The sequence below is a fragment of the Equus asinus genome, chromosome 7, assembly GCF_041296235.1.
Source record: "Equus asinus isolate D_3611 breed Donkey chromosome 7, EquAss-T2T_v2, whole genome shotgun sequence".
In the NCBI taxonomy this organism is placed as follows: Eukaryota; Metazoa; Chordata; class Mammalia; order Perissodactyla; family Equidae; genus Equus; species Equus asinus.
This window is the reverse complement of record NC_091796.1, coordinates 97,479,651-97,505,516: the sequence shown is the minus strand read 5'-3', so window position 1 is coordinate 97,505,516 and position 25,866 is coordinate 97,479,651. Positions and strand designations below refer to the sequence as shown.

At 36.3% G+C, this 25,866-nt stretch overlaps 1 protein-coding gene across 3 annotated transcripts in view; it reads left to right on the top strand.

The window, feature by feature from the left end:
• The window catches only part of PPP4R3A (protein phosphatase 4 regulatory subunit 3A), a 37,255-nt gene extending 14,980 nt beyond the window's left edge, over window positions 1-22,275 (top strand). The window contains exons 4-15 of one of the 3 annotated variants that reach the window (XM_014832083.3): window positions 2,731-3,348; window positions 7,235-7,312; window positions 7,394-7,510; window positions 7,941-8,057; window positions 9,946-10,077; window positions 10,179-10,281; window positions 11,679-11,837; window positions 16,998-17,167; window positions 18,043-18,185; window positions 18,796-18,986; window positions 19,411-19,637; window positions 20,998-22,275. In XM_014832083.3, the coding sequence (XP_014687569.1) occupies window positions 2,731-3,348; window positions 7,235-7,312; window positions 7,394-7,510; window positions 7,941-8,057; window positions 9,946-10,077; window positions 10,179-10,281; window positions 11,679-11,837; window positions 16,998-17,167; window positions 18,043-18,185; window positions 18,796-18,986; window positions 19,411-19,637; window positions 20,998-21,108 (2,166 nt within the window). In that variant the 3' untranslated portion in view covers window positions 21,109-22,275. Of the gene's footprint in view, window positions 1-2,730; window positions 3,349-7,234; window positions 7,313-7,393; window positions 7,511-7,940; window positions 8,097-9,945; window positions 10,078-10,178; window positions 10,282-11,678; window positions 11,838-16,997; window positions 17,168-18,042; window positions 18,186-18,795; window positions 18,987-19,410; window positions 19,638-20,997 lie in introns of all 3 variants that reach the window. The other 2 variants (XM_014832082.3, XM_070514207.1) reach the window with 2 other exon arrangements.
• The last annotated feature ends 3,591 nt before the right edge of the window (window positions 22,276-25,866 follow it).

The following is a 25,866-nucleotide window of genomic DNA, read 5'->3' as shown; positions in this document are numbered from 1 at the left end:
TCTGTCAAGGGCGAGATAATAAATATTTTAGGCTTTGTGGGCCATACATTTTAACAGCTTTTCAGTTCTGATGTTGTAGTGCGAAAGTAGCATAGGTATAACAAATAAATGGGTGTCATTTTATTTCAGTACGACTTTATTTACGAAAACAGGTGGTGGGCCAGGTTGGGTTATAGTTTGTCAGCCCCTGCTTTAGGGGGTAAACGTTAAAATAGTACCATGCCTGGCTTTAGGCGACTCTGATGCACCCTGAAGTTTGAGAGCCACTGCCTTAGTAGGAGCTGTAGTGTCCTTGAGGCACAGTGTTTCCTTAACTGGTAGAATCTGTTTTTGCTGTATACTCTACTCAGCTGCTTTTCATAAATTAACCTGGCTGTTAAGCTGTCTCTTCTCTTATCATGTGAAAGACTAACATTATATCTGAATGCCTTCTTTCGCCATACTTTTTCTTTGCTTTCTGTCCCATACAATTATTTTTACAGCATACTCCTCTAAATTTTTCTCCTGTGGAGTTCTCCCATAGAAAGAGAAATGAGATTAATGAGCCTGGAATATGTTAAAAGCAACCAGTATTCAGACAAATCTTGTTCTCCTTCACTTTTCTGAGTTGAATAGTCCCCCCCTGACCACGGTCTTCTGTTAGGCCAAAGTTTAACTCAGGCCTGGACTCATTCTCTTACTGTCATGCCTGACACTCCTTTAATATTGTCAGATCTTTACTGTACTTTTCCTTAGTCTATAATACCATAAATTTTTCTGTCATCTTCACTTGGGACACAGGTAGTAGTACTTGTTTGCTTTCTCTCCAGTAACTTTCCTAGGAATCACATGCTGTTTTTTGTTCCTTTCTGATCTTCCCCTCCAACGTTTACATAGTGTATGTTCAAGGGGTCATTTCTCAATCGTTTATGATCCTGTCTGTAGTTCTCAATCAATTTCTGGATTCTGGCTTGTTCTAGGGAATTCATTACATTTTGCTCTGTTTCTTAAACTCTACTCACCATTTTTTGCTCTAGAAACAGCTAAAAATGTCCCCATTTTCCAGTACCTTCTTTGATAGCTGTTATGATGTCTCGCTGAATCTCTTTTTCCTTTTTATGTCTTTCATGGCCTTCACATTCTCATTTTCTTCATGTCTATCCAGATTGACTGCTAAGATTTATCCTTTCTCTTATGGATGGCTCTCTCTTCCTTAGTCTACATCTCTTTCTTTTGTTTTCATTCTTCCATTGCTCCTGTTCTGAAAGTGAGACTGAAACATTTGTCAGATCATTACAATTCCACCTGGAATTCCCTGAGCAGATCAGATTCCAAGAGTTTCCTAAACACAAGACTTTTTGTTTACCTTCTTAGCCTTCCTATTTGCAAATTAATTCAAGAAGATAGCATTTTTTCATTACATTAGGGCTCTCGTCCCTTTTCATGTTTTTTAAATCAAATGCTACTGTTTTTTCTATAGGTAAAGCCATAGCTTGAGTATTGGGAATATAAAGCTATAATGAGAGCTTATTAACAAATCCAGAACCAACTGGAGACCATGTCAGGTACAAGCTGTGAATGTGCCTAGCCTCCTTCCAGTGGGTTAAGGCCAAGACGATATCACTTTGCAGCATATTTCAAGACATATTCCAGACCTTCCAGTATCCATCAACAGTATCTCTTAATGATGCTAAACAATTTAAGTTTCTTGGCCATTTCCTATAAGGCCTAATTTTTCCATTCCTTTACCATTCAGCTTGGCCTATTGAGCTGCTTTAGTGGCAGTGTCTCAAATTATAGGGCCAAGCTAACAAAACTTGTTTCATTTCATAATATGTCCTTGACGTTTTGTAAAAATATTCTTTTGCCATAAACTATATTTAATTGTGAAGACTATCTTTTTATAATTAGAGCCCCTACACAAACATAATGTTGGGGTTTATGGCAAACTTTAGGGCTTCTGGGGCATCAATCATGAGAGCTACAGGTTTCGGTGTGTAGAAAGGAAAACTTTTCCATGGTTTGGTTATTTAACTTTTAGCAGATATTCTTGGGGGATAGCTCTATCACATATAGGTTGCAGCTACTTTTTAATGTGGTTTTGTTTTTGTAGGAGTGCACTTATTTCCCACCCAGTTTTTCTTAGTATTTTTGGGCTGCCAACCAGCATTTCTAGGAAATCAGTGACACCCTTTGGTCCCAAGCCAGTTTGTACATGCTTTTTGGCCCTTGGTTTCTAGACTTGATTGAGATTATATATTTTCCTTGTTGCTTACAATCATATATATTTTCTATGGTCACAGCATTATGATATTTGTTTGAATTTTACTTAAAGTTAAACTTTGAAGTTTCATGGTGGCTATCATAGAGCATAGTGCTAGGAATGTTTCTGTGACTTGCCATGGATGTAAGATGTGAAGTGGATGTTTTAGCATCAGGTCTCTACAATGTGGGTCACAGTCACAGTTAGTTTAGCATATCCTAGAATGCTTCTCTTGCTGGTAAATCTTGCACTTATGAGGAAGCTCACTCCATCTCTGAACTTTGAACTTCTTTCCTTAAAGTTGAAAGTGTATGTAATTCGTAGAAATATTAACTTAGAAAAGTAGGCGATTATGTCAGGTTGGAAGGAGGAGTCCTGAACTTGAAAATTACTATAGTTTTCTTGTAACATCTCTTGTATTCATCTAAGAGTATCATTTAGATTTGCTTGATTATATTTTGTCAGCTATCATAAATCTTATTTAATAGGTTCAAGGAAAGGACCCTTCAGTGGACATCACTCAGGACCTTGTAGATGAATCGGAAGAGGAGCGTTTTGATGATATGTCATCGCCAGGGTTAGAATTGCCATCTTGTGAATTAAGTCGCCTTGAGGAAATTGCAGAACTTGTGGCATCATCTTTACCTTCTCCCCTGCGTCGTGAAAAACTTGCACTAGCACTGGAAAATGAGGGTTATATTAAAAAGCTCTTAGAGCTTTTTCATGTGTGTGAGGATTTGGAAAATATTGAAGGACTGCACCACTTGTATGAAATTATCAAAGGCATCTTCCTCTTGAATCGAACTGCTCTTTTCGAAGTTATGTTCTCTGAGGAATGTATAATGGACGTCATTGGATGCTTAGAATATGATCCTGCTTTATCACAACCACGAAAACACAGGGAATTTCTAACAAAAACAGCCAAGTTTAAAGAAGTAATTCCCATATCAGATCCTGAGCTGAAACAAAAAATTCATCAGACATACAGAGTACAGTATATACAAGATATGGTTCTACCTACCCCTTCAGTCTTTGAAGAAAATATGTTATCAACACTTCACTCTTTTATCTTTTTCAATAAAGTAGAAATTGTTGGTATGTTACAGGTGAGTTAGATCATTCGTTTTTTTCCTACTTGATTGATACCATTTAAGCTGTTAATTGCCTTTAGCAGAAATAATTTTATGTTCGTTCTAAATACCTAAATTGAGTTTTAATTTTTGGCTAAAGGTATGTATTTTGGGGCTATTACAAGAGATTATAATATACTATGGGACCAGAAGGTGGTTGTGTTTGGGTTAGGGAAGGTAAGTGTGATTAGAAAAGAAAAAGTCCAGCTTGGAGAAATTATAGGGGAATGATCTTAATGAAATGATTGAATGTAGAATTTTAGGGACATTAGTCTATCAGTTATGCATAGAATATATTGGAAGAGGAAAGAAAAATGAAACAAGGCAGCCAAGAAATAGTTCATTAAATATAGAATATAAATTCTATAGGATTTATAGAACTCCCAAGTAATAATATATTAAAGGCCCAGTTTTAAGGTCAAAGGACTATAACAGATGTTGGCAAATTATAGTTGTGTGTCTCCTTACCAAAAAGCATGCTTCTGTAATGGATGAGAATATGAAGAAGTTAGATGTAAATAGGAGTTTCAGCTCCACCTGTCACTTAATAGCTATGTGACTTGGGCAGCTTTCTTAACCTGTTAAAACTTCAGTTTCCTGATCTGAAGGATTGTGATGGTAGTAATTACCCTATAAGGTCATGTGAAGATTAAATAAGATCATTCCTGTAAAGCATTGAACGTGATGCAAGACTCGAGCATTTCTTTGAGTATCTATTACTAATTGCTTTTTTTTTTTTTTTTTTTTGAGGAAGATTAGCCCTGAGCTAACATCTGCTGCCAATCCTCCTCTTTTTGCTGAGGAATACTGGCCCTGAGCTAACATCTGTGCCCATCTTCCTCTACTTTATATGTGGGACGCCTGTCACAGCATGGCTTGCCAAGTGGTGCCATGTCCGCACCCAGGGTCCGAACCGGTGAACCCCGGGCTGCCGAAGTGGAACATGCACACTTAACCACTGCACCGGCCCCACTAATTAATTAATTAATTAAGCAATTAATTAATTGCTTATTAAACTCCAAATTTTCTTTTTACAGTATGCCTAGTCTCTCAGGTCTGGTGTCTTAGGGTGCTTGTATCAGAATTGCCTAGGGTGCAGTGTCCTGGATTCTGCATAAAACATAGAATCAAAATCTCCGTGAGTTGGCCTGTAATCTGCATTTGTAATACCCACAAAGTCATAGAACCTCTCAGTGGATGATCCCATAGTGTGAATTAGTCTATTCTAACTGAAATAGAAGTTCGCATGGTGCACAGATTTGTGAGTTGCACACATCCCATATTTTTGGTTTCTTGGATGCCCTTGATATTGTAAGAATAACAGGTAATATGAATTGAAAGATATTATCTTATAAGACCTTACCTCAAATCTACAAGTAAAATAATTATTTGAAACCCGGATTTGTTAAATAAAGGAGGCAAATGAAAGCAAGAGCTGCATGTTACAAATAAAGCAGTAAGTTTAATTTTCATGTCTGTTCTTTTTTAGAAAATTGCTTTATTTTCAGTGTCCTTTGTCACCTTTTAAAAAAAAGAAAGTATGAATTCAAATAGAAAAGTCAATATTACGAAAACTTCTTTCCTGGAGCTAGTAATAATTCCAGTCCATGTTGACTAATTTGACATATTTTCTGTTCATTTAAGACAGACGTAAACACATAATATAGGCAGTACAGTCTGATAAATATAATAGTAATCCTCTAAACAGTGTGTTGTGATTGATAATAGAGATGGATTTTAGTATCAATTTTCATTTGTTCTTTGATAAGGAACTAGTTTTTGCCAGTTACCTAGTAAAGCCTCTGTTCTGGTCCAGTGTTGCTTCCTGGTTTCCTTCTATAGTCCTGAGTGCTCCTGGTCCTTTTCTTTATCTCCACGTGGTTCTTATTTTGTTATGCAGGGAGTTGTTGCTGCTCTATTTTCCTGGGCTTCATACCTGTCAAGTGCCCGTTTTACTCATTAAATATGATTTCAAGTTGTTAAGTCTTTGCTTCCCTACGTGCTTTGTAAGATGTTAGCTGCCATGCTGCAGTTCTGTCTGTTTCTGTTGATGCTGGGCACTTAAACATCCAGAGCGCTGGTGTCAAGGAAGAAGAATTTTACAAATTTTTTGAGGAGTTATTGAGGTATAATTTAAAGCAGGTTCTTAACTACTTTGTGTACACAATCACACCCATGAGCATGGATTGCCCTCTGTGTAATACTATTAAACATTCTTATTCTCTAGACTTCTGTACCCCCAAATGCAGCAGTTCAGAGAATCTTTTTTAATCATTTGATTTACAGTTGGTGGACTAGATTATATCTGGGAAGCATCTTGAAATTGGATGCCATTTGAGTTATGGCCACTTGTACATTTTAGAAAAAGAAAAGGTGGGAATAACAAAACTAATTTAATATCACAGAAAATGTTTCTTGAGCACTTAGAATAGTGAATATGGAGTTGATAGTGTAGTGGGAGATTACATAAACACACATATATACGTGCATATGTATATATATTGAGACTTAGGTATGTCTCTAGGGCTGAAGTGGTGTTGAATTTACTTCTAGCTGAGGTCATATGGAATTAAAATCTAGCAATCTTAATTAAAAATAGTGATGGAAAAAATTGAACAGGCAATCGAATTCTACAACCTGCTGTGTGTGGGCTTTGGGTAAGTTTCTTAATCTGTCTCAATATAAAATAAGGAGGTGTAAGATAAAATAACATCTGATGTTCTTTCCCAAATTCTCTACTCTGACTTATTTACCCAGATTAATAACCTATGAGAGTATCTTTTGAATCCTTTTCAAAATAATTTAATGTATATTAAATTGTCGTGTGTATATGCATATTTTCAAATAATGTTTCTTTAAAAGCTCTGAATTTCGCTTTTAAAATAATTGAATCATTTTCTATGTCTTTAAAACGTGAAGGAAGCTTTATTTTCATTTGAGAAGTTGCAGACCCTTTTGAAGTTTTGAAGTTAGAGAACTTCTAAAGTTAAGGTTATGAAATCCTGTGAAAACGAGATGTCTTCAAACTATGGCCCGGACCTGCTTTTGTAAATAAAGTTTGATTTGAACATTCATTCATTTACCTATTGTCTATGGTTGCTTCCTACTATAACAAGAGTTAAGTAGTTGTGGTAGAGACCATGTGGTCCACAAAGCCTTTACAGTGTGGCCTTTAAAAAGGCTTAGGAAATACAACCTTGCCAAAATATAAAGAATAATCTTTATAAATACCTAATTTATCCTTTAATAGTTTGGTTTTTCCTTCTCTCTCGTCAAAAACAGCATTGCCAGGACGGGCCCAGTGGTATAGTGGTTAAGTTGCACGCTCTGCTTTGGTAGCCTGGGCTTCCAGGGTTCGGATCCCCGGTGCAGACCTACACACTGCTTGTCAAGACGTGCTGTGGCAGCGTCCAACATACAATATAGAGGAAGATTGGCAACAGATCTTATCTCAGGACCAAAAGAAAAAAAAACTAGCATTGAGGCTGGCCCTGTGTTCAAGTGGCTAAGTTTGCATTCTCTGCTAAAGGGTTTCACCAGTTTGGATCTTGGGTGTGGACATGGCACCACTCATCAGGCCATGCTGAGGCAGCATCCTGCAGAGCACAACCAGAGGCACTCACAACTAGAATATACAACTATGTACTGGGGGGCTTTAGGGAGAGGAAGAAGAAAAAGAAGAAGAAAAGATGATTGGCAACAGATGTTGGCTCAGGTGCCAATCTTTAAAAACCCAGCATTGCCAATACCGTCTTTCCTTTTTCTAGTTATTACAATTTATATCTTCTATTACAGCACCTTGAAATTGTATTTTATTAACTCTTACTATTAGCATCATTATATTTATCCTGTCATTTCACAGGAAGATGAAAAATTTCTGACAGATTTGTTTGCACAACTAACAGATGAAGCAACGGATGAAGAAAAAAGACAGGAATTGGTAAGAAATTTTATATTAGGAAGGGCATGAAGCGAAAACAACAGACTTTTTTATATTATTTATCCTTTTTCCTAATTTCAGGTTAACTTTTTAAAAGAATTTTGTGCGTTTTCCCAAACGCTACAACCTCAAAACAGAGATGCTTTTTTCAAGACTTTGTCAAACATGGGCATCTTACCAGCTTTAGAAGTCATCCTTGTAAGTTTGTTTCTCCTTATATTTAATTACCATTATATTTCTAATCCACGAAAGTAATATATTTTTTATGGATCATGCAAGTATTTCATTATAGCCAATATTTAGTGTTAGCTGTGTATTACATAAATTTTAAAGGCTATGCAAGTCTAGTATTAGACCTTACACAGTACTGGAAAGAATGCTTAGGTATTTTCCATATTTTTAATAATTTGTTAATTGGTAGCCTATTAGTTGAAATGTTAAAATAGAAAAGTAAACAGGAATAAAAGAAAGTATAACTTTAACCATAGAACAAGAATTTTACATGGCAGCAGAATTTTTTACCCCTCTTTTATTGCAGTGTTTTATAATTTGCTAGGTTTTGGACTTATATAGCTATAAGTTTCATATTTTTATAGTTATGGGAGAAATAAGTACTTTTTATCTGTAGGGCATGGATGATACACAGGTGCGAAGTGCTGCTACTGATATATTCTCATACTTGGTTGAATATAATCCATCCATGGTACGAGAGTTTGTCATGCAGGAGGCACAACAGAATGATGATGTAAGTAAGAAGTTAACAGAGCAAAAAATAACCAACAAGGTAAATATTATTTGCACTAACAGTAAGTATTTATACATGGGGAGCTCTAACTGTATTTATTATTCATTTTTTAAGATCTAAATAGTTATGTTTGGGAAACATGTAGCCATAATATCAAATGGCTTATTCTTCCCCTAAACTGGCTCTGGTCTCAGTTGATAAATTGTCTTACAGCAGTTATTTGTTAATGCTCAACTTAAATTTCTTTTTAAATTTTTGAGTTCAAGTTTCTCAATTCTGAAGTTAACTTGCTGTATTGTCTTATTTAAATCATGTAGTCAATAAATTGTTCTTCTATATGTGGAATTATGAGGAAAACACTGACTTTGTAGGGATAGATTTTCACAATCATAAAGAATGAAGAAATTAAGCACGGTCCCTTGGAAAGTATTTAGGGTGCTTGCTTTTCTGCCTAGCCATAGCAACAAGCTATTGTCTTGTTCACACACACACACACACACCAATTTCAAAGTAAGAGAATACATCCTGGTGATGTGAAGGGCACTTCCAGAGTATGTGGTACATGGCATATGCGACAGCCCTAAATGTGTGTGCTCTGTTTTATTATCAGATAGTTAAGCCAATGATTCTGATTTTTTTTTCCTCTTTCCCCCATAAAACTTTGGAAGTAACTTTTTACTTAAGAATAAACCAGGATATTCTGCCCTCAACTCCTTCTTAAGGGATGAAGGAAAAAGAGATCCTCTTAGGCAGGAATTCTGCATAGATTTTGGTTTTTCTATCAAATTTTTACAAAATGAGAAAGCAGACTTTTACTTTTTTAAGAGATCCTAATGTGTTGTCATGTCAAAATGAAGTGGAATCCCTCGTAACTTCTATATTTAAGGTTTTTGGGGTTTTTTAAATTGTAGTATTGGGGTAGGTGCAGTTTGAATTGTTGAATATTATGCCATGCTTTTCTTTTATAAAAATAGTCCTATCTTGAAAACCAAAATAACTGTATTGTTAAAAATAAAGGTTATTCTCGTTAACCCTGTAACCCACCAGTTGAACATACATTGATGAACTTCACTCACATCCAGTAGGCCTCTTGATTCCCAATCTTTATCGTTATTTCCATATACTCTCTGCATTTTCTCTTTGTCCATCCTACCATTGCATACATAGGCAAGAGCAGGGATTTTCTCACTGAATTCCTCTCAGTTTTTATTTACTCATTGGGCCAGGAACACCAGTCATAGTAGAGCCTCAGGAAGACTAGCAGTCAATTTTCTGTGACACTTGGGGTCTGTATAATGCATTTCTTCTCCTGTGTGCTCTCTAAATACCATAATCTCGTTTTCTCCAATTTCAGACATTCAGGTACCAACTAATTTTTTAAGTTTATTTTAAATGGAAACTTTGTATCATTTCCATAAATGGAGAACAGATACAGATACCATTTGCCATAAATAGAAGGAATCTATAAAATGCAGTGAAAGTAGAACAGTGTTATAAATTCTAGCTAAATATTTTTACTATTAAAGCTATGAACCTAAGGCTCATTAGCTTTCTTTAGAAGGGAGATTTCGTTATCAAGAGGTGTAAAGATCTGTAGCACCAAACTGAAACTTTGTTTTTCCTTTAATCAGAGGGATTGAAAAATAGTAGAAAGAGAAAGAAACTTTCTTCTTTTCGGTACTATTTAGTGTAATGTGCCTGTACCACACTTTAAGGAAACACTGCCATATATGTTATTAAAGAAGTTAGTCAGTCAATCATTTCATTTTGTTTGCAGTTACCAAGATAGCTAGGCTAGGTATAATGCTATAGTATATGTTCGTAGTATGTGCTTTTTCCATTCTTTTGTGTAATAAGTGATCCTTATTGTGTGTATTTTTCTTACCAGGATATTTTGCTCATCAACCTCATTATAGAACATATGATTTGTGATACAGACCCAGAACTTGGAGGAGCAGTCCAACTTATGGGCCTGCTTCGAACTTTAGTTGACCCAGAGAACATGTTAGCTACTGCCAATGTAAGCCATGGGCATTTTTCTCTTTTTCATACTAGTATATTGTCTATTACTGGTAGGAACCAGTGCAGTTAAAGTTCATGGAAGTGTTTTTGATCCCTTAGAAAACAGAAAAGACTGAATTTCTGGGTTTCTTCTATAAGCACTGTATGCATGTCCTCACTGCTCCCTTATTGGCAAATACAACAGAAGACAAACCTAGCAAAGGTAAGATAATTCAGGTTGGTAGTTAAGTTCTTTGTTCTCAAATTCTGAAACTCAGAGTTGGTGTTAACATAGAAGTTTAATAATGTATTTTCAAAAGAGGGGTTCAAGTGCTGTGATCAGATAATAGAAGCAAAAGAAGCTATGAGATAATTTTTTGTTTTGGCATTTTAAAAGAATTTTTTGTTGGGCCAGCCCTGATGGCCTAGCGGTTAAGTTTGATGCACTCCTCTTTAGCGGCCCTAGTTCAGTTCCTGGGTGCGACCTACACCAGTCACCACTCGTCTGTCAGTGGCCATCCCCTGCTGGCAACTCACATACAAAAAGAGGAAGATTGGCAATGGATTTTAGCTCAAAGCCAGTCTTCCTCAGCAAAAAAAAAAAAAAAAAAAAAGTTAAAGCAATATTTGTATTTAGTTTGTATTTACATAAGTGAAATAAATAGAAGAAAGCTATGAAACAACTCTTTTTAAGTTATTTGTACTCCCGATCTGTAGACAGAGCAAAGCTTGTGCTCAATATTCAGCTGTTTTTATTTGCACTGAGGATTCTTGCTATGTTAGGATTATTTATTATTTCTGCATTTTATTCCTTTAGCCTTAATCTGTGTGTGTGTGAAATTCAGAAAGTAGTTTTAGGGTCTTCATTGGGAATCCCTTATTGAAGTTTTGTCATGAATTATCAATATAGTATATTTAACTTATAACGCCACTTAAAAAGTAAATGTTAAATTTCCTTTTTTGGTGACTCTGGAATCAAGTCTTGGAAATGTGATATTCATTTTTCCTATCTACTTTATCCATATTAGGTAAAGCTTGAGGGTTCTTGAGAACCCATTGTATGGAAGGCACTATACCATATATAATCTTTAGGGGCTAAATAGGAGAAATGAGAAACACTTTCAGAGGTTTGCTGCCTGGTGAAGGAGATAAGCCAATAATCATAATTCCGTGTGGACCTGGGTGTAGTAAAGGAGGCACAGAAGACAGGGAGTCATAGGAGCAGAGAGAGTAATTCCACAAAGACCGGGTGGTGCCTGGCAGGACCTCCTGTGCTGTGCGTGTCCGTGCTGAAGAATGTGTTAGGATATGGTAGAGCGTTCTTGCGCTTTGGGTTGAAGCAGACCTAATAGATTGGTATCCCATCTCTGCCTTACTAACTCTTCAGACTTGGGTCTTCTGAAACCAATTCCTCATAGACTTGTGTAAATTAAATAAGAAAAAATGTAAACCACAATTCTTGGCACATGGTAGGCCTTCAGTAAATGTTAGTTCCCTTTTCCTTAACTTGAAAATATTTGGGTTAATAACGGGATTTTATTCGATTACAATTTGGATTCTTAGATTTGGGGAGGAGGAGAATGTTAGCCATTAAATACAATTGTGTTTTGTTTATTTTAGATGATTTTCAGACTGCCCAGTTGTTGGCACTTGTATTGGAATTGTTAACATTTTGTGTGGAGCACCATACCTACCACATAAAGAACTACATCATTAATAAGGACATCCTCCGGAGAGTGCTAGTTCTTATGGCCTCAAAGCATGCTTTCTTGGCATTATGTAAGTGTTGCTTCTGGTAGAATTATTTATTATGATCTGCATATTATCATGTTGGTATCTTTAGATCTTACTGTCTGAGAAGAAAAGATCACTGATTTCAGGTCAGGAGACATAGGTTCTAATACTAAACAAATGACATTCATTATGTAGATTTGGCACATTTTGAGCAGATGATTTTCGTGACTCTCTCCCTTCTCCTTGATATGTAGTGTTTGAGTGCCTCTACAAAATAAAGTATTATATTCCATTATTGAAAAGCCACCTTAGATCATTTTACCTCTGTTATTTTTTTTTTACTTCAGTACAGCATTACTAATTACAAATTGGGCATTCTTATGAGACTGGAGTCTCACAGTAAATCATGAAGAATATTTTCGTAATTTGGAAAAGTTATAGCTAATAGCTCTGAGTTCCCGAAACACATTCTAAGTTACAGAATGCCAAGCACTAATGTCTACAGATGGTCCATACATTTAATTCCACAAAATTTTTTTCCCAGCTTTGAGATAATATTTGACATATAACATTGTGTTAATCTCAGATATTTTAAAGCCAGAGTGGCAGATTACAGCTGTCTCCAAATGGATTTGGACCCCTTGGTCTGTTATACAGCTTGCAAGCTGAAAAATGGCTTTTGTGTTTTTAAAGGGTGGTTTAAAAAAAAATAGATCATATGTGGCCCACAATGCCTAGAATGTTACTGTGTAGACCTTTATGGGAAAAGGCGGCTAACTCTTTTAGAGCAACAGATAGTCTTTTAACAAAGTTGTTCTTAGTTACGTATGTTTTTTCAAAAGCTGACTTTAACTGTATCCTTAAGACCCTAGTTTGTTGAAGTAAAACATGTTTTTGAATTGGAAATAAATTACTCCAGCATATTGCTCTTGTAGCAGCCAGCCTTCTTTGGTAAGTTAGCAGACCAATTTTAGGGGTACCCTAGAGGCTCAGTAAGAGATGTCTGCTGGTAACTAACTTTTGCCTTTTATAGGTAAGTTTGGTTGTTTTATTGTTGTTTAAAAGCATCATAATCATCCACTAATTAGAGGCTGAACATACACGTCCATTTTTGCTTTTACGTCATTTAAATTCTTTGCATAATTGGTTTTTTAAATATGCTTAAATTATAAAAAAAAATTGTTTATAAGGATGTGTCTCGTTGATTTATTCTGTCAACATTTTATCTTTAAAACAGTATTAGAAATAGGTTTCTTTCTTAGAAAATTCATTAAACGTTATCAGTTCATTAAACTTTTCTGTCAGTTGTTACAGTTAGTTTCTCAGGCTAATGTACACACTGCAGTATGTACTGAGAATACATGTGATCAGAGTATATTTTCATTTTCCAACCTTGAGATGTTTAGTACAGTTACTTTCTGATTACCCAGGACCTTTGATTTTACCTTAGTAATCTTTTTCAGCCAAAAGTAACAGGTAGCATCTGTGGCATTAACCTAGACTGCTAAGGACCACAAAAAATAAATTCATTATTTCAGTCTGCCTTACTATTACATGTGCTTAGCACATACAAAAGAAGGACTTTCAAACTCATATTCAGTTTCCTTATATACCTATCACAACAAAAGTGAGAGCCCCAAGGCCAAGTTGAAAGGGAATTCATAACAAATGCTTTAAATTTTTCTTTCATGTCAACATGGAAGGCTTTGTTTAAGTGTGGGAAAGGGAGTTTTATGAGCAGGTGAGACAGAATGGAAAAACTGAATAAACGAATAAACAATCAATTTTATTTCAATAAATTTATTCAACACCTACTACCATATTGATTCTACAACATGCATTTTTATGCATTTATCATCTCTCAAATCAAGGTGAGTCTCGTAGTTAATGGCATGTCATTATGAATGATAGCTCTTTTTGTTTTCTTAGTAGTAGAAAAAATGCAATAAAGTTTTTTGCAATCAGTGGCATCTTAGATTTGATGAAGTACAGTATATACCTGGTACTAGGAAAATAATGATGATTAAGACCTGGACTTGGCTTTCAAGGAGATCAGAGTGCATTAGGAGGAGATAGTCTGTAAAAGTCAAAATACAACATAAGCACTAATTGAGGTATGTTTGGAAGTATAGTGGCAAGAATTTATTCTACATGAATGAGGCACATGAGGAAAATTTCACAAAAGAGGTAAATTGAGTTGTGTCTTGGTCACAGGAGATTGTGACTTGCTTGGTTAGACAGACAGTTCACGTGCAGATTGCAAAGGCGTGGTGTGCGGTGGTTTGGTATGGGGAGAACCCAAGTGCTCTAGTGGGAGAGTGGCAGGAAAGGAAAGGCCTTCCCTTCAGTTCTTCATCTCATTATTTTGCTTGTAGTATTACAAAGAAGATTTCTCATAACTTAATGAGAACTATGAAGAGAATCATTACAAGTTAATGAAGTTTATGTTGTAGGAAATTAAGCATGCCTACAAAATCTTAGTTATGCTTTATTATTGTTACTATATTCCAAACTAAGTTAGGTTATCATTTAATTTTTTCTCAAATGATTCCCAGTGTGGCTCTCTTCCCAGGATTGAGAATACAAGTAGCTTCTGAAAAGATGCCAGTCATTAGGAATGAGCTCTCTAGGACAGGCTTTACAGTGTACAGGAGGAGTTTTTATCAAGACTTTCTAAAAGAACTAAGTATAAATTTGAGGAGGTTTAAGATATTTTTGGTCTTCTGAGAAAAGAGTACATTGAAATAAAATATTAGGTATAATGTTGTTTAAGGGAGAGTTTATAAGTAAATTTTGATGCCCACTTGTAAGGAGAAAAGATAATGAGTGATTAAATTTAAACAGTTGGGGGCTTACGGAACTTTTAATTTTTTACATGTGCTGCTGCTTAACCATATACTTTTATCATATTTAAAGACAACTAATTAAGTCTGTAGGTGAGACTAGCACTCCTTTCAAAACTTAGTCTTTATATGTTAGATAGATGTGTGTATGTGTCTGTATACACACACTAGTGTTATCAGTCTTATTTCCTTGGCCTTTTCAGGATTCTTGGCTCTTACATTGTATTCTTTTAGCTCATGTTTTTTTGTTGTCTGGTTGGTTGTTTTTGTTTAAAATATGGAAATCTATAAGAGGAATAAAATAATTTTGTTGTAGATGCTTTTATTCAGCTATCATTAGTTACATGAGGCAAAAAATCTCAATACGTGATTATCTCATGTTGTGTAAAGACAAATTATGTTTTAGAGACGATTGAAACTAAGCACAAGAGATTCCTGGCATGTTAATGAAAGTTAGAGATGTGAGTGGATGCAGAGTGCACTTTACCTGGAAAATCCTATGGTTATGCCAATTTGACCCATCCCACAAGTGTTCCCTAATCTCTTTTGAGCAACTTGACTTCATAGAATGCACTGGTAAATTTTTCCAAGCAACTTTTTATTCAATAGCAAAGAATAGTGGTTGGATATTTTTGATGCAAATTTCTTTTTGGGGAAGGGTTTGAATGGAAACAACACAGTTTTTTATTTAAATGAGGCCAAACGGAAATGAGCAAAACCACCTTGGGTCGACGTCAGCACTTTGTGAATAGAACTGCTCTTAGATAGTGGTGCCCATCCCCATCAGACCCTAGTCTTAGTGAGTTCTAGGAAGGGAGTTCTCACTTACCTAGGCACTGCATGTGGACCACAGGCTTCAGCTAGTGTGTGTTACAGTATGACACAAGTCTCCACACAGCCTGCAAAGTTGGAGTGGTAGCTCTTAATAGCTCTTGCCTTAATTACTAAAAGCTTAAAATGTGGCCTATTAGCATGAGCTCTAAAGTGTTGATTTTTATTCTAACAAATGGAACTGTCTACGTTCCTTTGACAAGTGACGTTTAAAAAAACCTCTAAAATCATTGTTTTGGGAAACCAAACCCTTGTTAGCCTTTGACTTATCACACAGAAAGATGCCTATTATTGTTCAAAATGTCTTATTTCACCATGCTTATGTATTTGAAAATATTCAGTAGTTTAAAAAATAAAATGCAATTACTATTCTATAAACTATTTTGAACCTCCCTGCCCAGAGTGTCTCTTTAGAAAGAGACACTCGTAAATAAGTTGGATTGTTAAGGCAGTTTATAATCAACTGTACCTAATTGGGCATTCACTTGTGGACCTCTTTTCTGCCAACTAAAGAAAAATTGAGCTGCTTTACTCCTCTGCCTTCCCACCCAGAAACCGTGTCAGCATGGTTGCCTGGCTACCTGCTCATGAAGGACTTGATTAATAACAAATTGGCAATTTAACGGGCCACTTCCATGATCTCCAAAGAAACCAAAATACAAACACAATATTTAATCTTGCCAACCGAAGACGATGTGACTGCATGAAGTGAGTATGCTTTTTTGAACTGTTTACAATAACTGGGGCATTAACTTACTGATGATTCCATTTAGGTGAAGAGGGCTTTGTTGAAGTCTAGCTGTCTGAGTATATTTGGATCTTGATGAATGGTGACTTAAGTAGCTCCCCATACCTCAAGATGTAAATATACCTTTTAATCTGTAAGTTAAAGCCTAATTAATTGTAAAAAGGAAAACTAGGAAAAAAATTAAAAAGCATACTCGCTGCAGTAAGCATAGAGGACCACAATTTGAAAACAACATCCTCTAAATTTATTCTAAACTGTGGGAAGGCAAATTTGGGGTCATGCAGATTTTTGTGGGTTTATAGCATTTCTGCAAACACATCCACAAATAAACCAGTGTAAATCCATGAACTCTGATGCAAAAATAAGAGTGTCCAAAAATAATGATGAAATTATACAGTGGATTGCCCTAATAAAACAGTGCTTTTTTCTGTTGTTTTGAAGGTTTATATAAAAAGATATGTTAAAGTAGTCTGATAGGTTAATTAATTTATTAGCCCTACTTTAGCTCTTATTTCAGATGTAAAGTACACTTTGGTCATTCGTAACTTAGTTTAGCATTCTTCTGGCTCTCCAAGACTTGTGTTCTATGATGACATACACTACTGGTTAGAATACGTTTTTCTGATAACCCTTTCTGATCCTTATCTTCAGGTTCATACTTCTGGAAGCAGTAACGTATCACTGCATGAAGAATTTATATTTACGGGTTTTTTGGGTGTTTTTGTAAGTCTAAAATATGAAAGTGTGGTATGTAATTTGAACAACAATGCCTCTGTGTTTCAGGTGCTCTTCGTTTTAAGAGAAAGATTATTGGATTAAAAGATGAGTTTTACAACCGCTACATAATGAAAAGTTTTTTGTTTGAACCAGTAGTCAAAGCATTTCTCAACAATGGATCCCGCTACAATCTGATGAACTCTGCCATAATAGAGATGTTTGAGTTTATTAGAGTGGTAGGTTCTGTACCTTTTTAGTTAGAATTTTGGTTTTGTTTGAGAAAATTGAATATGCCTTATGGGTATTTTGGCTTATTTGAGATTAAATACTTAGAGAAAAATTTTAAAAGAAAACCAGTGTTACCAAAAGCTTGTGAGAGATTCAATTCAAACTAATAAAAACCAAAATAATCTTCTCTCTCAGCAGCTATGAATCCTTTGTAGGACAGTTTGAAAATTCATTTAACACTGTCATGGTAATCTTTTTAAGAAAGTAAAATTACAGTTAACAGATAAGTATTTGGATGTGTTTTGTTTTTAACTCTGAAGTTTTCTGAATTTTTCTTGACAAGAGCAGTTACTATTGTATAAATAGTGTATAAATTTCATAACAAACTCTTGATTCTGTAATAACATAGTAAGCTAGTGCTTCTCAAAGATTGGTGTGTGTCAGAATTAGCTGTGGCATGCTTTTTTTAAATTATGGCAAAATATACATAAAATTTGCCATTGTAACCATTTTTAAGTGAACAGTTCATTGGCATTAAGTGGATTCACATTGTTATGTAGCCATCACCACCATGTATCTCCAGCACTTTTCTGTAGTGTAATTTCAAAATGTGCATGCCCAGATGGAGTGAATTGAATACGAATCAGCTAAGGTGGGGCTTGGGCGCTTAATTTGGAAAGATCCATAGATAATTCTGAGGTACACCGAAAATCAGACTGAAGTAGCCAGTATATGTTAGGCCCATGTTCATTGTTTGATTATCTCTAAGATTGGAGAATATTATGAAGTTAAACTATTTGGGGCAGGTTTATGAATTCACTACAGTTAAGCCTCATATCTTGCTAAAAGTATTTTGCCTATCATATTTATTTTTTTCCTATAGGAAGATATAAAATCATTAACTGCTCATGTAATTGAAAATTACTGGAAAGCACTGGAAGATGTAGATTATGTACAGACATTTAAAGGACTGAAACTGAGATTTGAACAACAGAGAGAGAGGCAAGATAATCCCAAACTTGACAGGTAAATGACCACATATTTGAATCTCTTCATTCACTGGCAAGTTGTATGGTGAGTCTCTGGTTTGCTGTTGGTATGATTTGGCTTAGCAGGGAAAGGGGAAGCAAGCAGACAGCGAGTGCCAGTGTGTAGTTTTTTGTAATGGTCAATGCCCGTGTCTTCCTAAGGGTATAGCTGGTTATTAGTATGATTGGTAGATTGTTCCTCAGGCATGTATCAAGCTAGATAATGAAAAAGGAAAAAAACGCTTATGTGGCAATGAGGCTTCTTCCCATGTCGAAAGTAAAATCAGAATATTATCTTATTTGCTTTGAATTACTTTAAGGTTACAGATTATTTTAAGAAATCTTGTACATTTTTCTAAAGACCTGATTTCACATACTTCCGGTTATATTTTAAAATCCATAAATTATGACTAGCCCCAACGTTATAGATTAATGGGATAAACAGAATTATACAAATAGAGGGTGACAAAAAAACAAATTTTACTTCCTGTTATCAAAACTGTACTATTATGAATCAGTTATTAAACTTTAAGACCATATCTAATTTGGAGCACTACTTGAAGGCTAAAGAAGTCTTTATGAGTCTACCTTCTTCTCTTCTCTTATAGTATGCGTTCCATTTTGAGGAATCATAGATATCGAAGAGATGCCAGAACACTAGAAGATGAAGAGGAGATGTGGTTTAACACAGATGAAGATGACATGGAAGATGGAGAAGCTGTGGTGTCTCCATCTGACAAAACTAAAAATGACGACGATATTATGGATCCAATAAGTAAATTCATGGAAAGGAAGAAATGTATGTTGAAAAGACGGGCAAGGGAAAATGAGGGCTTTCTCACTCTAGGTTTATTCTTTATTTCTTGACAAAACGATTAGTATCTACTTTCTGTATGTCATGACATAGATTTTAAAGATTCTAGTGCTTTATAGAATGTGAGTTAATAGCTCTGTTGTGAAAGTATAGGCTAAGTTTTCTTAATTCAACTTGAGAAAGTAAAGAAAAATCCATTATTTCAGGAAGGGTAGGAACACTGAATATAATACTTAAGGTTTCATTCCTTCTCAGAAGTAAAATCCCGTGGATAATGAGTATTTTGCTAAGCAGCGTTTCTCCCTACAAAGGGGAAAGCTAGTTAATTGTGTTTTAGTGCCACCTCGTTTGGGGTGATTTTTAAAAGATGAGTATGGGTGACAGCTATTGACAATATTCTCATTTTTAGTAAAAGAAAGTGAGGAAAAGGAGGTGCTTCTGAAAACGAATCTTTCTGGTCGGCAGAGCCCAAGTTTCAAGCTTTCCCTCTCTAGTGGAACAAAGACTACCCTCACCAGCCAGTCACCTGCAACAAATCTGCCTGGGTCTCCAGGATCCCCTGGATCCCCAGGGTCTCCAGGCTCTCCTGGATCCGTCCCTAAAAATACATCTCAGACGGCAGCTATTACTACCAAGGTACATTTTTGACTCCTGGGCCTACCTAGTTTAATCTTCCTTGACAGTAATTGTGGCTGAGACTGACTTCGGTTACTGTCTCTTGGAACATTCGTGACCTAGAGACTAATTCTCCCACCACCACCTGAACATACCTAAAGTTGAGAGATTTCCGAAAGTTTTTATGACCAGTACAGAAGTCTGAGTAGGTTCTTATTGTCATATCCTCAGGTTCAGATTTGTATGTGTCACAACATGTACAGAAATTTTAAAGTTTTTCGGTTATTCTTTTTATCAACTTTCCCAATTAATACCTATATAAAGACTTTGGGGGAAAATAATGCTGACTTTATTTTGCCAAGCAAGGGTTATAAAAAAGAATTAACCATTTACTATTACTAACATTTCATCTAGGAAAGGATCAAAATTTTAACACCAAATGTAAGAAAGACAATCTAAGAATAAAAACCAGTTCTTTTGGCTGTCTTATGCTGTCCTGGACTAGCAGTTAACGGGCTGGTATTTGGGATTCATTGATCTAAATCAGGAATGTAATGCCCATCCACTGTCCCTTTTCCTCTGATATGAACTGGAGACCCTTAAGGGCTAAGTGAACCTGAGAAAAGCTGAAATGAAGGGGCAAGCTGAGCACAGAGCCAGGTGAATTTTTCCATGGCCGTCTAAACGTGCTGCAGTGGCTTCTGGTGAAGGAACAGAACTATGAAGGAAGCCCAGATGAAATGAGGAGGAAGGGGCGGGGCACAATCACCTTCCTAACCTCTGGTAGTCTGTCTGCCCTCATTTCTAACAACTGTTGCCAGTCTTTTTTTTTTTCTGCTTTTTGTCCCCAAATCCCCCCAGTACGTAGTTGTATATTTAGTTCTGGGTCCTTCTAGTTGTGGCATGTGGGATGCTGCCTCAGCATGGTCTGATGAGCCGTGCTATGTCCACGCCCTGGATCCGAACTGGCGAGACCCTGGGCCGCCGAAGCGGAGTCTGCGAACTTAACCACTCAGCCATGGGGCCGGCCCCTACCCTCGTTTCTAATGATGTGTTTATCTTCTGTAGCTTTCATGTTGATAGTTTAGACTTTATGTTAAAAAAAATTTTAACTCATTAAGTCTTAAACATTTAAAATTCAATAATTAATGTTTCTATCTCGGGTTATTTTGCTAGGATTATAAACTACTTAAAATTTTGTTTTGTCGTGGAAAATTCAGGAAATAAAAATAATGAATTTCAATTTCATGCAGTTTCATCACCTAGAAATAACCAGAGTTAGTGTATAGGGCAGGGGGTCTATATCTGTTACCCAGACTGAAAACGTGTATTTGGAAATCTAGTGTTTTCTTTTCTTTAAATGATCCTTATTTCTGAACAGGGAGGCCTCGTGGGTCTGGTAGATTATCCCGATGATGATGAAGATGACGATGAGGATGAAGACAAGGAAGACACGCTACCACTGTCAAAGAAAGCAAAGTTTGAGTCCTAATGATGGCAACTGCCTCCGAGTGATCAGTACCTGTTGAAAACTGGTTCTCTACCCCTCCCCACTACAAAATCCACAACAAAGCAGTGGTCTCTCGTGAATGACTGACACAGCTCAGCCTCACACACTTGACTTCTGCTCATCAAGTGCCAATTCAATGGAGCAGGAGGAGGGGATATTATACATTTAGGGGAAAGACTTAAGCCTTTGAGCTCTCCAGCCTGGACCACACATTGCCCTTTTCTCAGGGAAGGAAATGGAAACAAAAAGCCAACAGGGCAGGGGTTTTGTAAGTGGAACCTGGATTGACTGGTCAGTTGCTACAATCAGAATATGCTTTCTCGGACCATGTTTGAGACTCAGAAGAATAGGCTTTTTTTGCCATAATTCTTCACTAGTTAAGGATGCCAGCAGTTTCTTTGTATAAAGAGACCTGCCTTTAAAACCGTACATTCTAAACATTTTAGTCAAGCTACAACAGGTTTGGAAAACCTCTGTGGGGGAGGGGCGAATATAAAGTTTCCTCTTTTTTATCTGTTCCCTTTGCCCTTCAAACTGCAGGTTTTTGTTTTTGTTTTGTTGTTTTTTTTTTTAAAGTGGGGATTTGTCCCTACTTGATTAAAGATTGAGTGGAATTCTAGATGTGGTCATTTGTGTCATAATTTTTTTTTGTTTCATTTTGTTTTTGATTTTTTTTCTCCCTTGAGTGTATGCTTAGTTGTTGCGTATATATATTTGGGACCATTAAAACTTTTTTGGATGTAATATAACCTAACGTTGTGCTGGTACCTGTTTGACCATGTGTAATTTTTGTTCTCCATTACAGTTCTTAATTTGTTTAGAGTTTTATGAAAGATGGTATAGTTTTTATTGACAAAAGCAAAGTAATCTTACAACTATGTGCATACAAAAGCAATACTATTTTGTGACTAAATATTTTATATTAAAATTTACATCAGCAACTGTCTTGAGAATTCAGGGAAATAGGGTGGAATTTAAAATTTCAACAGTTTTGTTAAACCTAGAAACGTGAAATTAGTATTCCAAAGAGATTCTGAAATTTCATATCTTGGGAAAATGACGGTACATTAAATCAAAATTGAGGATGGATGATTTAAAAATAACATTTGACTTTTGAATAATAAAAAGAAAAGTGAAGAGTAAGAGAAATTGTATTAGTTGTATGTTTCTGTTTTGTTTTTTTTTTTTTTTAACTTCTCCCTTTGGAATACAAGTTGGAGTTGTAAGTGGTGGTTCACTAATAATATACCCGGCCAGAGGACCATCAGATATCCCTTATTAAAACAGTGTTTTTAAATAGGTTCTTTTTATTGCCTTAGGTGTGCTAAGCTTTTAAGGAGTTGAAAATAAATACCTTAATTCCACACACCCTCACTTTTCTTAAGATTTTAGAACTTAATGAAGAAGGTATTTACAAATGTGCATACAAATTCATATCCAAGAAAGGATACTATTTTAAGTGTCATATACTTTGAGTGTCAAACAAGCACTGTGTGCTCTCTTACCCTCAGTAAATGTAACTTGTGAACCAAAAACAAGGTTACGTTGAAGAGGTGGCAGAAAAACAGAGAGCGACAGCTTGCTACAGCCATGAAGAGAATTGTGTTGGCTGGTTATTTTTTTAACAAACTTTGGGTACATAATTAACTACGAGAGTTTAAGTGATTTCACTACAGTGTAGAGCTACTTCTGAGTCAGAAGTTCTGACTATTGAAGTTCCTGCAAATAAAAGCTTAACGGATCTAAGTTAATTCTGTCTCCCTCTGTTACCTAGAAGGTCCCATGTGAAATGTTTGTGCCTTAAACATCCAGTTTAAACTGATCTTTTTGACTGACTCTGGGAACACTTATGTGTCTTGGTATTCTGAGGGTTCTTGGGGAGAGGGAAGACGAATCCTTTTCCTTTGTAAACTGGTCCAGTATAGGGGGAAAAAAAAAGATGTTAACTATTGGCCTTTGATCTTTAAGAGATGCCCTTTCATTGATGGCCTGTTGCATTTCCTTAGTTATTAGTGATTATCGTTACTGAAGCGGAAACTTGACACAAGTTGCTATAATGGGAGAAATGAGGTCTGAAGTAACTTGTCATTTCATGGAGGAGGACTGTTAGCAATAAATTACTAGAAGAAATACACCACTTGAATTGACACAGTTCCATCTGACTCAAAAGTCCATGCTCTTAAGCACAGACACTACCTGATAACTGATGTGAATAGTTATAAATTATTTTCCATTTTAATAATACCTATTGCTCCTTTTGCTTATTTTGCAATGTTTTAAATGAAAAATAAATTTCACTTCCCATAGTGATTACCCAGCAATTTCTGGGAAGGACAGAATTACTGCAGGAAACATCTTGACATCCTGTCTTGTCCAGAAATGCTACTCTGGCTTTTTTTTTTTTTTTTTTTTTTTTTTGAGGAAGATTAGCGCTGAGCTAACATCCGCCACTAATCCTCCTCTTTTTGCTGAGGAAGACTGGCCCTGAACATCCATGCCCATCTTCCTCTACTTTATGTGTGGGATGCCTGCCACAGCATGGCTTGACAAATGGTGCGTAGGTTTGCACCTGGGATCCGAACTGGTGAACCCCAGGCCTCTGAAGCAGAGGTCACGAACTTAACCGCTGCGCCACTGAGCTGGCCCCTACTCTGGCATTTTTTTGCTAGACTGAAGCCTAACAGTTTTCCCTGCCTGACTACTCAGATCCAGCACATGATTTTCTCCACAACTCCCATTTGCAAGTCAACTTTTTGTGAATTTGGAAATAAAGGGGAGGCATGGAGCAGGGACATTCCTTCTGTTTTTGTTCTTAATTGATTTAGTAGTGGTCTTTGTAAAGTTTCCAAGATTAGAACAGCAAGGAGTTTAAGGAAGATTTCTTTAAGTGGAAAACTTTTCAGGTTGCGAACAGACTAGTTTTTACCACAAACAGTGTTTACCATTAAACAGTGTTGTCAAAATCCCTTTTGGATGAAAATTTAGGACCTTAAATTCTTAGCTACAACAGGTTAATACTAACTTTTTCTGCCACAACATCCATTCTGACCAAGTGGATTATAAAAACAAATTTTATATGATGGATTACTGTGTGTCATACTGGGACACTGAGACAACATGAGGAAATTGGGCAATCGGTATGTTGTGATACCCAATGCTAAATCAGTTTGATTTTTCTCTCTTTGGCCTTAATGCTTCATCTTGGCTCTTTAAAATGATAATTCTAGAAGGAAACTCTAGAGAGCCTCTCTTCAGATGGATAAATGTCTTAGCTACTGGAATCAGATATCTTAGTCCTTAAAATAGCTCTGGTTGGAGAGACAACTTTCCTTGACCTTTTTGCTCTCCTAGGCGAGTTCTTCCGTGGACTCATAGGTCATAGTGATTTCTTCAACATCATGCTAAATGGGTTTTTGTTTAACTTCTTTCTATTCCCACCATTCCAAAGAAACTACCCTGGTATAGGTCACATCCTACCTGCAAATTCAATGGACCCTTTTCCATCCTTACATTACTCAACACTTAGGCAGCATTTGCTACTATCCACTGTCTTGACAACTTTCTGTTGGCTTCTGTAACATCATGTGCTTTACCATTTCTGACCTTTCTATCTTCTGACAGCTCCCTTCTTTCCTCCTTCAGTGCTGGCATTCGCTAGGGTTCCATCTTGGGCACTACATTCCTTGTATGTCCCTGACCCAGTCAGGCCGTGCCCTAAAAGCCTGCCTTAACCTGTCATGCGCCTCTGAATGCTCTTCTTCCTGCCTTGTCTGCTGACGAACTCATTCATCTTTTAACATTCAGAAGTGTCCCCCTGACACTTCCTTCCTTAAAGGAAGGGGTTATATCCTTTTCATCTTTGTATCCCCAGTATCTAGCGTGCTACCTAGCCCACAGATGGATCTCCACAATGTTACTGGATGAAGGAAGGAAAGACTGAGTGATGTGCACACAGTATACAGACTAGGAAAATCTTTTAGCTGAGACCCTTATAAAGTCAAGAGTTTGACTCTGGGCCATAAAATTCCCTCTTTGTGAATATAAATGGAGGACTCCAGACCTCTGTCCTGTCCTTTGTACCTCTGAGCCTCAGGTTAGTAATATGAATGGGGTATTTTCGGTTCATAGAATTACCCTATCTTGAGTCATTTCAACAACTCCTAAAATTCTATTTAATTCAGCTTCCCTGGTCTATTCATGCCCGGCTGCAGCGCCTCCAACTCCTTGACTCTCCTGCTCTTTTGGTCATAGGTCACATTGAAGTACAGACCACTGCCTTTAACGCTGGACCTAGCCGTGAGCTATGGATTCTCAGACCACTCATCTATTGGGTTGATGTTTACTTTATTAAATCTCATACTTTTAAACTTTGACATTTTGGTATATTTCCCGGATTGTGAGTTCCCAGAAAACAGGCCCCGATTTATGGGGTTCTCTTTGCACAGCTGTCAGCACAAGAACATAGATAGTGGTTAGATGTAGATGGGTAGATATACTTCCTATGTAGATTCAATAGACACTTTCCACAGGAATGATGAAAGGGATGCATTTTCTTCATTTCTGAAAGAATAACTCACAATACAGCCTGAAAAATGTGATCCCTCAAAAATTACAGCACTTCATTCTAGCATTAAATACCTTTATACAGGAATGTATTTCTGTTTTCTGGCAGAAAAACAGATGAATTAATTTTACTTCCATGCTACTATAATTCATAAAGAAACTGCTACCTCAGGTTTT